The sequence below is a fragment of the Pseudopipra pipra genome, chromosome 3 (genome assembly GCF_036250125.1).
Source record: "Pseudopipra pipra isolate bDixPip1 chromosome 3, bDixPip1.hap1, whole genome shotgun sequence".
Lineage (NCBI taxonomy): Eukaryota > Metazoa > Chordata > Aves > Passeriformes > Pipridae > Pseudopipra > Pseudopipra pipra.
This window is the reverse complement of record NC_087551.1, coordinates 52930384-52941992: the sequence shown is the minus strand read 5'-3', so window position 1 is coordinate 52941992 and position 11609 is coordinate 52930384. Positions and strand designations below refer to the sequence as shown.

At 41.5% G+C, this 11609-nt stretch overlaps 1 protein-coding gene across 3 annotated transcripts in view; it reads left to right on the top strand.

Annotated features, from left to right (window-relative positions):
* Positions 1–11437: 11437 nt before the first annotated feature.
* Positions 11438–11609, top strand: part of CNKSR3 (CNKSR family member 3) — a 70731-nt gene continuing 70559 nt past the window's right edge. The window contains exon 1 of one of the 3 annotated variants that reach the window (XM_064649191.1): positions 11438–11592. In XM_064649191.1, coding sequence (XP_064505261.1) covers positions 11451–11592 — 142 coding nt within the window. In that variant the 5' untranslated portion in view covers positions 11438–11450. The remainder of the gene's footprint in view (positions 11593–11609) is intronic. The other 2 variants (XM_064649192.1, XM_064649195.1) reach the window with 2 other exon arrangements.

The following is an 11609-nucleotide window of genomic DNA, read 5'->3' as shown; positions in this document are numbered from 1 at the left end:
GCAGTATCTATGTTCACCTTTTTAAGAAGAGGTTTGTGTTTCGACGCACCCACTGCGGAGGGAATTGCCAGGGTTCCAGAGGAGGCAGGCTTCATACAAACCTGCTGTAGGCAGTGAATTAAGAATCTATTCATGTTAGTGTCTATTAGGCCTTTATAGGGCAAATCCTAATCACGCAAAGGGTCAGTGACTGGAGAAGCTGCTCCTGGCCTCCATATCCAGAACTGACCCTGGAAAACTAATGGGAATCCTGCAAGGAAATATGCTCTTTCCACTTCTAGTGCTTAAATCTGGTAGTATCTTTTTGATCATGGTTAAAATTACCTCTGATTTGGTCCCAGGGGAACTGAAGCTGTTCACCTTTGAGATATCTGTTCACTCTTTCCATTCGCAGTCGTGGAGGACAGAATAAACAACATAGAGGAACATCAGCTTCACTTTCTTCTTACACAAATTTTTATCAAAATCTCTTTAGTTCTCCCTTGAAACCATCAGAAAATGTCCCAAATTGAGCTGTAAATTAAAGAGAAGTATTTCAAGAACACTGGAAGGTCTTAAGTGAACAAATTTTGCTAATTGTTGACAGGAACTATGCATATAAACCAGTGGAGGAGGAATTCATTCCACTCCCTTTCAAACAACACTTTTGCAAGCTGGTGATCTCTCCCCTTGACTTCAGAGAGGGGAGCCATGAAGAAAGGCTGACCATAGGTGAGATCAGTCTTTCTCTTGGACTTCTTTTGAATACTGATGTTCAGATGTTCACATAAGATTTGGTAATAAAATGAGCATCTCCCAGTGGCTGGATCAATTCCCCTCTGCTTCCTTGAAATGGTATGTCATTTTGGGAAAAACATAAGCAGAGGCCTTTACAAATAATTGTCTGTACCTTGCAGGGCTGTTGTGCTTTGGCAAGGCTGTGTAAGGAAAACAGCTTTGACGTGAACCTGTGACAAAGGCTCCCACTGTGCTCATCATACCATATCTTTCCGTGCTTCACTCGGTTAGGGCTTTTGGTCTCTACATCTTCCCATGACCATGAAAAATATATAGTTTCATAATCTAAACCCAGATCACAATAAAAAAGTAGGCTCCTAACTAGTATGTTGCAAATAGCTCTGTCTGTGTGTGAGGGATGAAAAACTGAGAGACAAATTCGGATTCTTGTAGTGCTGTTTCTCTTTCAAGGAGCATATGAGAGGTGCCAGACTTCCAACAAAACACTAAATACCTAAAAACAACAACCCCACTCATCTAGTGTCTGGGTTTGAAGAACAGACATCAGCCTATTTTCTGGTTTCTGACATCATCTTGTACACACAGAAAGCCAAATACTCCAAATAATTTTGTGGCCTCAGGCATAAACAACAAACAATGTATATTTGATGTATTGGCCTAATTTCTGTCCACTGAATCTGCTGTTTTAAAGTTGCTTCCGTGACTTTTGTTTTTTTTTTTGTTATGTTCAAATTTTCATATGCCCTGGTGTCTTTTGTTATACCTTTCTCAAGTCTTCCAGCTTCATGTATAGGATGCCGTTACTGAAGAAGAGGTGAACAAAGTTCTCTTTTAGTAAAAGATGACTATAGGCATGATTCTCGCAGAAACTTGCAATTCCAGTCTGGTGAACTCCTTGCTTGTAGCTACACTTTCTAATTAAATTATCAAATTTTGAGGAAAAAATTCTGAAAGCAAGGGAAAGGAAACATAATTATCCTTGGAGTGGAGACAAAGAATACTTACAGAATGCAGTTTCCAAAAGTTTTTGTTAGACTTCTGCTATGAAGATTACTGTCCAGAAGGGAGGCTGTAAACTTTTTTTTGAAAATCAGCATGTTTCAAGAAGGACTATTGTCATATAGTTGCTTTAACCTTTCTCATACGATTTATAAGGTCTTCCAACACTTGTGGTACCAACATTTGTTTGTGACTTTTATTGCTTTCAGAGTAGTCACTAATTCAAAGGACAGACCTACTATTTGGTCTCTGAAAGCCGTATTTTCAGGGGATAAATGACCTCTTTTTCCTCTCCATTCCTCATTGCTTCTCTTTCCTGAGGCTTCATTGTGCACCCCAGGCTCAACACAACCAATGAGTCAACTCTTTACAGAAGCAAGAGTAATATACAGTCTAAGGAAGCATTATACATAATGGAGTAATTTATTAAAGGAATAAGCTTGTGGTGAATGTACAGGAAATATTTCAATGCTGCTCCTTGATGAAGGAATGACAGGTATACACTTCTCAGCAATGATGATAAAAAAGCTGTAATTTTCAAAGCAAATAGTTGAGTGTGATTTACCATTTCATTTTCAATCTGTGATTTAAAATAGTGGTACTTTGCCAGTACCAACAGCACTTGCTGAAAGGGCGAGGGCCACAGAGGCATGTGCTTTCTTCTCAGATTGCACAGACAACACGTGAGGGAAGCTGGCCACATACAGGCTATAAGCCACGAAATCTAGAAAGCTTTGGGAGAACTAGCTGAGCCAGTCTTTTAAGAGATATTTCTAGGGCTAGACTGGGGAGGTGAAACCTATAACTATAAACGGGCCCTGGAAGCAAATCGAAATCCTGTGGGGCAAAGCAGGGAGCTGAACTGAGATGCCCCACAGCCTGGGTGAGGTTGCGGCTCACCCAGTTGGTGGATGAAGCCCCAATGTTTTCACCTAACTGGTTTGATCAGACCTACTCTGAATATGCCTATTAATTCAGAATCCCCACGTGCCACAGGGAAGTGAACAAAGTTAGCACCTGAACTCAGAAAAGCTCTTGGTCAAAAGACAGTCATTACTCTGTAGAGCTTAGCCAAGCCTGGACGGAGGGCCTGGGCAGATGTGTGACAAGACAGCTGTGGCAGTAGTTAAACAGTCATGCTTTATGATATTATTGCTCTCCCTCCTACCCCTGTTCTGTTTCTTCCAGCAGATCCTCTGCCACAGATCCTCCCTCTGCAAGGAAGTATGTGGAATTATTTTTGGAAGCTTCTCAGATGCTCCAATGGACAGTTGGGGATGAGGCTATTAGCAGCTGCAGGAGGGTTGTTTGGACTTTGAACCCAAAGGTACCCTTAAATCCCCTTAATCTGAAAACGTTTAAGCATGTCTTCTGCTAAATTTATCAGAATTAGTCTCATGCCTAATCATAAAGCACTTCAGGATCAGAGTCTTTCTTAGTCTTGCATGAGCTGGGCTATGACAGAGCAAGGCTTTGAACCTCTTTCTTTTGAAATTGTGTTGTGCTGTCTTAACCACAAGACCACAGGTATTTTGTGAGACTGCTTACTAATGTTTGCAGTGTGTTTTAAGATCTGAAGATTTGAGAATTCTATGAAAGATACTACAACAGTAGCTTGCTTTTCAGCTTTCTAGAGAAACTGTTGCTCAAGTTACTGGGGTCTTCCATTCCTGATTAGATGGATTTTCTTAACTACAGTAACCAACTGTGATACTGCTGCCAATTCTACTTAAAAGTTTTAAATACATGATACCTAAAAAAAAAAAATAAACAAAAATCAAGCCTTCTGTTCAGATTTCAGGTATTATATTTAAAGCTAAGCAAATATTCAAATTAATTGTTTATTTCCTATTACTCTTTTTGTCTTCCAAAAAATAGTTTCTATTTGCAAGTAGAGCTCTAGCAAATAGAGCTATTACACCTTTCTTACATTTCAGAGTCTGCAGACAAATTTAGGCTATTAAGAAAAAAGGTCAGATTCAAATATTTGTGTACCTAGCATCCTTGAAAAAGAAGAAGCAAGAGGAAGACTGCAAAAGGGAGCAAGAAATTCTATCTTCTTGTTAAGGCCACATAGCTTTTAAAGAAAAATGTTTCTAGTTCGTGATTCCACTGCTGCATGTGCACATTCAGACAGCCTGGCTTTAAATCCCTTTGGCTATTTGTCCTAGTTAGGACAGCTGGGACCAGTTCATCACTGGATGGGTGTAACCCAAAACTGTGTATTCTATAGCCTTCCATGCCATTTCCCAGAAACTGTTATCAATGAACCATTTACACCATCTTCACATAGAGCCTGACTCCTCAGGCTATAAACTAGGCATTAAGAGGCCTGTGAGATAGGAGGATGCTCTTGTCCTCACACCCTTTGTGGAGCTCTCCACCCTGAGGGAAGTGCTGGACATTCCTACCTGAACTGGAGAATATATAATCTTGGAGTCTTGGAACTTTTTTAACCACTCGTGGGATCCAGAGGAAGACTGCAGACCACCTCTCTCAACCAAACTGCAGACACCACTCTCGACTGGACTGCAACCACCACTTTTCAACCAGACTGCAACCATCACTCTCGACCGGACTGCAATCACCACTCTTGACCAGACTGCAACAGCACTCTCACCAACAGGTTTTCCCCTCTCCTTTTCCTTTGGACTCAGGGGGCCCAAAGAACACCACTCCGTTCATGCCCCAGGGTGCTGGGTTATATATTTGGGTTTTGTGGGTTAAAACCAATTGTTTGTCTGTATAATCGTACTTATTGTATTACTTTATTAAATTATCATTCTGACTTATAATCTCTCTTTTGAGTTGAGTTCATTTCCCCTGCTGGTTTACCTTTAAACCAGCACACTATTGCTTCCTCAGGTCTCAAGATTAAAGTAAGAGGGTGAGGAAGAGTTAGTGTGATTTAGGTAGAACACAGGCTTCTTGAATCGGGGTCTTTAAACAGGATATTCAAAGAAGTATCAGCATGCTCTGTGTAGGAATAACTCTGGTTTTCCTTCTGTAAATTCATAGCTCTTAGATCTTATTTTGAGTAAGTTTCCAGGTGAATGTGGAATAGGCTGTGAGGACGCCACTACTGACATATGAGAGACAGTCTTGCCTGCCTTGGCCCACATGTAGCCCTTCAGCAGGAGGAGGAGGAGGAGGTTTCCACTATCCTTGTGTGACTTCAGGAATGGTAGGGACATCCCGTCTGCTCTGGTGCCCCTTCTCCTCCTGTACCACCTGCTGCCGCAGCTTCTCTCCTCACTCTTCCTCAGCCTGGAGTAGTGTGGTGCTTGAATGGTGCTTCAGCCTCTTCCTCTACTCCTGAACCAGGAACTTGGCTCTGCCATGTCTACTTCACCTGCACTGCACCACATCTCTCTCTCTCCACCTTTCTAGGTATCAGGCAACAATGGGTCTGATTCTGTTTCTGTGTCCTTCTGTGATCTGGGACACAGCTCTGGTGGGTGGTAGTAAGTCTGGCAACAGGCAGATTGCGATTCAGCAGCCACAGGACACAAGCAGTAACTGATGTGAAGACAGAACTCAGTCCAAAGTCACTAAACTCTAAACTGTTCAAGGAATTTTGGTGTGCTCTCACTGCATCAGCAGATCAACCATAGTCTCTCACCCTCATGCTAGTTTAAAATTTGAATACCATCCTTGTTGTCCACTTTGGTTACTTTGTCAAGAATGTGACCATCTATCTATCAAGCAAAATTTGGATCTAAACTGGTGAGCTGGTGTCACACAGATTTGGTACTGAAAACTATGAACTATGGCCCAAGAGGCAGGGTGAACCAGACTATGTGTGCCTGTGATAAATGACAGCTGGACAAACATCCGCAGCTGGTGGGGCAGATGCTGCTTCTGCGAATTTTGCAAAGTGCTTTCCCTGCTCTACTAGCATAAACTTCTCCTTGCTAGTGCTAAACTCACAGCAGTTGTTTGGGAGTGTAAATCTTCTGTATCTGACCAAACTGTTCAAGATAAATCTTTCCTCTTGTGTGTCATTTGGACAGCGAAATTAGGACCAGGTAAAATCGTTTCTCTATTTCTCTATACCCAGATATTGTCATTTGAGTTTAAGTTTCACTTTATACATTGATAGTGGTGAGTTTTGTAATTTTACACAAATCACTTCTGTGCTTTGCTTACCTTAGAGTCAGATAGTTTCCTAGCCAGGTAAAGGGACCTGAGGCAGGTAAAAATCAATTTATAACCTAATTTCTATTAATTATAAAATACATTTTTAATTCATTTATATTTCACAAATGGTTTGCAATCCTCTTCTAAAACATGCTACCTTAGCACAAGGTGCAGTAGAGGAAATGATTTCTGTGCAGTGATTTGAGATTCACTTAAAGGAAGAAAATATACTCCTTAAAGTTTATAGGATTTTGCTTTGAGGAAAAACTTCAGGAGAAGACCTTTCTCCTTATGGCCTATCTCAGTTTAGCAAAGTGTGATCAATGTACATATATACAAACATATATGTAGACACATATATATATGCACACTAATAGCAGCAGGCAGTGGCAACTTTCACCCAACTAGGAACTTTTTGTAGGTTGTTTTAAAGCTGAATGGAAGAAAACGGGGATAATTCAAGTACAGGATTCAATACAGCTCTATTCTTAGGAAATAAGTAGTGCAGGAACCTTATTATGGGGAAAAATAATAAATATACAATAAATCTGATAGAGATACTATAAATAGAGTAATATATGCAGGTCTTCTTAACATAGCTTTGGTTACTGATAAACCAGCCATAACCATAGCCCTCTTTATTCAATATATGTTGTATTATGACCAGCTGTAGATACACATAAAGTTAAATGAATTTAGCTAAGTCATTAGAACCACTTTGCATCTGACTCTTTGCATCTGTCTCTTCATCTATTTTTTTCTTACTCCTTTCTACCTAAAAATATTCCAGGGCTTAGAAGTATTTTCAGTAACTTGAGCTGGCAATTTATTTTTATTGCTATAGCTATTTCAGTTATTTTAAAAGGATAGATATATTGGGTAAATAAAAACAGGGTATTTGTCACCAATCTAAGATTATTAAGCTTTGTCTGGTGAAGAGATGAAAATAGAGAGATTAAAATATTTGATCCAGGTCACCAAGGGAACTAGCACAAACACTGGGGCCTGAATTTATACCTTTCTCCTGTTTCCTTTTCTTGGCAACCAGTATTTCATCTAGGGCAAGACTTTTTATATACTTAGTCCGATCTGAAATTACTATTTTTGTTTTACTGAGGGGGAAATTTAATTGTTTTATCAAAATCATCCTGAATTCATTAGAGTATTACATCAAATGACACTACACTTTGGTCAGTCTATTCTCTCTAGCACACAGTTGGAAGCCATGGCCAGTACACTGTTTTTCCAAAGTAAGTGCTCAAGCCAGGAAGACCCCCCTCAGCTATTCTCCTTACCCAATCCACTGAAAAATACTCCCTTTGAATACATTGTATTCAAAATAGGACTAGGCAGACCTATTTCTCTCATCAGGTTACATCGAGATCTCCCACGCTGTCATATACAGAAGAGATCCATCACTAACAATATCAGTATCAAGGAGAGAAGTAGGGTGTTGATTCTTGTGCAACAAAAGTTTTCCATTAGTGTGAATTTTTTAATTACATGCTGATAGAACCAAACCCTGTTCTGAACCTGACTCACTCTGACTCAGTTAAGTTACCTGTTGCAATTTCCAAAAGAACTTTAATACTCACTGACCTTACCGGGAAGCTTTCAGTTAGTTATGTAGGGTAAAATTCTCTTGCTATTGTCTAAAACGTCCTATTGATTTCTGTGCCCTGTGTGTGTGATTAAGGTAATGCTTGGAAAGTCATATGTAAATCTTAAATTCTTTTGTAATGAAAGTAGTACTGATGGACTCTGAAGAATTACTAGTTACAAAAGGTCAGGGATGATGGCCTAACTGCTCATCTGTGGATTGTCAGTAGAGTTAAACGGTGGATTTTCAAGCATATACTGGCTTTTGTTCCCAATACTTTAAATTTGTCAATTTTTACAGCTTTCATCTGCTAATATTAAATAATAAATCCTAAGCCTTTCATGAATGATGTAATGAAAATGTAATGTAATGTAATGTAAAACTTTCTTAGACCATGCTTTGCCAAACAGCATAATCATCCCTTCCACTCAAAAGTATGAACTGCAATATACTGACCCCTCTAAAAAAATTGATTCAGTAATAAAAATAACTTTTTGTGGCCCTGAACAGAAACCATACTTTTTGAACTTGGTATGTGACCTTTGGCTAAACACTTGTTTATTCATCCCTCTAGAGATGAGTAACAGCAGTTACCTCCCAGAGAAAGAGGCTTAAGACTCAAACCTGCATTCATGCAGGCAGGGAGCTCTGCAGCTGTGCAGTGCTGCTGCTGCCTGTGCAAATATGTACAATGCCATGGGACCTGGGCCATAGCTCTGGTGGGTGGTAGTAAGTCTGGCAACAGGCAGACTGCAATGCAGTAGCCAGGAGACACATGTATCTACGGATGTGAAGAGATAATCCAGTCCAAACTCACTAAACTCTAAACTGTTCAAGGAATTTTGGTGTGTTCGCTCTGTATCAGCAGGTCTTTGTGCTAGATCAACCATAGTCTCTCATCCTCATGCTAGTTTAAAATTTGAATACCATCCTTGTTGTCCACTTTGGCTACTTTGTCAAGAATGTGACCATCTATCTATCAAGCAAAATTTGGATCTATGTGATGAGCTGGTGGTATTGAAAACTAAGGCCTAAGAAAAGGGGTCAACAAGACTGTGTTTAGATAAAATGGTAAATGCAGTGTTAAGCCAGACTAGAGTCAATCCAGCTGCCGAAATGAATCTAAGCCTTTCCAATTATTCAAATACACTTTTTAAATTTTTTTTCTTGAAAGGATAATTTATGCCAGCAGACTTTCTGTTATAAGGAATCACCTGACCTCCTTTTGTTAATTAGCTGCCAGGATAGAAACCTGAAGGTGACAAACACTGTGTAACTTCCTCTACCAGCCTGACAGGGTATGGCTGTGGATTTATGAACACTTTGTCATTCTGCTGGGTGATGGCAGAGTTCAGGGTGCTGCATCTATGACTCTGAAACCATGATCCTGATCCATGGTGAGCTCTGTGTTGTCAGGCTGCCCGTGCAAGCTAGCCTGATAGCCCTTTGAAAACCTGGCCTGAAAGAGGAAATAAAGAGAAGGAAAAAAAAACAGAATAGGGAATCAACAAACAATTGGTCTGAATCTCCTTCTCAAATCAAATCACTTTTATCACTATAAAATTGTAACAAAAGAAAAACTATGCACTTCTGGCGAGCTTGTAGTCTGGTCTTTGGTACAGCAATGAACTCCACATGAGGCTGCAAACAGGGAAAGGGAATGGACATCTTTCCTAATAGTTGATACTGGCTCAGAACTCATAAACTAACTCACAGAGCATCTAAAGACTTGCAAAGGAGCAGTGTTATTTTTTGATTTGGCATTGCTAGAAATCAGACAGAGTTTTTTTTTTTTTATTATTATTGCTTTTGTCAATGAGTATTTTTTTTAACAAAAATGTCTTATTCTATAAACAGAACTTCTAATTGCATTATTCCAATTGACTACTAGTTAATCTCATCTCAAATAAAGACAAGTTTGAGATGAAGAAATCACGAGAAAAATCAACTGAAAGGCAGTTGCAATCTAGGTTTGGAAAAAGTAGCACAGGTAAGCAATATGGCTACAAATCCCTTTGAGTAACCATTGACACACTGCCTTCCCCTGTCAGTCCCATTTTATGTGTCCAGAGCAGGCTGTAAAGCAGTTGGTATGGGAGGATATCATGTAATAAAAGAACAGAGAGTCACTGCAATGTTGTCTTGCTTAAAAAAAATAAATGTATTTGTCATTTAGAAAATTACAAAAAATATTAAGAATTAATAATGGAATTGTTGGATTGGCAATTTGCTAGCAAGTGACCATCTCAGCATGCCTTACTCACTAAATATGGTACTTATCTGATCCAAATCAGGCAGAGGGACTGGCCCAAGATGTGTGACAGAGAAGGATGACAGCAGATGACTGCTCCAAACACCAACAGGGAGAGACATTTGCTTTCCAGCCCGTAATGTTGGGAAGCTTCATGTGTAGTTAAGACTGAAGCGTTGTTACCTTAACCCTTGTGAAACCATTAGCAGGGCACATAGCAAGGCCCATCTGTTTACTCAGGCCTCTAAGAGGGGGGAGAGTTGCTTTTCGGGTGTTCTTTAAGCATGAATGGCACACAATTCAGTGAGGAATTAGGAAACTTCTGATTGTTGCACCAATATTAAAGCTGTGAGGAATTGCATTTTAATTTTCAAATAGGCAGAGAGGTTAGCTGATAGGCTTTATACTTCACAAACTAAAAAGTAAATAAATAAATCAGCTAAAATGAGTTGACCTTATAATAAAGAACTAAAATTACACTTTCAATCACTATGTAACAAAAAGAATGAACAAATTATTATTTTTTAGATATACATGCAAAGAGATAATTTTTTTAAAACTACTGATTCCCCAAACTAGAACTAAAATTAAAACTCTTCCTGATTCCATGCAGGAGCCTGAAGCAGTGTGTGCCAGAAGGCAGCTGTTTGTGCCACGGTGGGAAAGCTGGGCGCTGCACCTCTGGGTGCTGCACAGCCATGCACAAAACTGACAGCCGCTGTCCCAAAGAGCTTACATTTCAAGTACATGACTAGGGATAACAGATGGATAGAGATGAGAAATGATGAAAACAATGGGATACTGGAAAGGCTGAAATCCCAGCTGCTTCCTCGGTCTCTAATATTGCCAAGTTAAAATTTCACGGTCTTATTGTCACAGCAGAGTTTACTCTGTTTTTTTCCACTGAGGAAGAGGAGCAGTAAGACCTTCGTGCATGTTACAAAAGGGCTTCAGGCTGGAATTTGCTGCTGAACCAGATAGTATTGTGATAGACCCAATAAAAACTGGTTTCTCCACGTCTCCTCTCGCTGCTTTGTTAATGGAAAAGTGGTTGTAGGCAGAGTTACATGCTCAGTGGTACAGAACGGTGGAGGTTGGTGTGCTGGGCACACAATTTGGAAGTCAGCCCTTTAATCTCTGAGCAGGGGCTAGCATTCAGTGGAGGCTTACATGGGCTTCAGGAGGCAGACAGGACACAGTGACACATTTCCCTTGAGGAAAGTGAGCCTGAGATACAGCTGATGGCTTAATACAGCTCCCAGCCAAGAGCAGCATGACAGAAGTAACCTCTTACGGTGAAACGGCCTCCACACCCAAAGACGCTTTTAAGAGAGGGATTCAGAAATCCCTCTGCCAATCCCAAATGCCAACACTGGGACAAGCGTGGTTGAAGGCAGTCCTCAGTTGCTGCTAAGCTTGCCACAAGGCTGTGACTCAGAGCCACCACTGAGGCGGGGTGAAGCGCCCGGCCGCCGCTCCACCACACGGGTCGGCCGCCGCTCCCGGGGCAGGATGCTGGGAGACTCCCGAACCGCCGCTCCTCCGGACCTGTTGGAGCGGGAAGCCCAGGAAGTTTCTCCTCGGCACTTTCCCAAGCAAAGAGCCGGCTCGGGGCGGGCGGGTCACAGCACTTGGGGGCGGAGCGGCAGCGGGGCGGGCCCGGCCCTGGCCGGCGGGAGGAGCCGGACCGGGGAGGGGGCGGCCCGGAGCGGCGCCGCCGGGATGGGAGAGTGGCGGGGGGCGAGTTCGCGACCGGAGGAGCCTGGCTGCGGGTCGGTCGTGGGGGCTGCTGCTGGAGGGGCTGAGCCCGCCATGGAGCCGGTGACCAGGTGGAGCCCGAAGCAAGTGGTGGACTGGACTAAGGGTAAGAGGGCGCCGGCC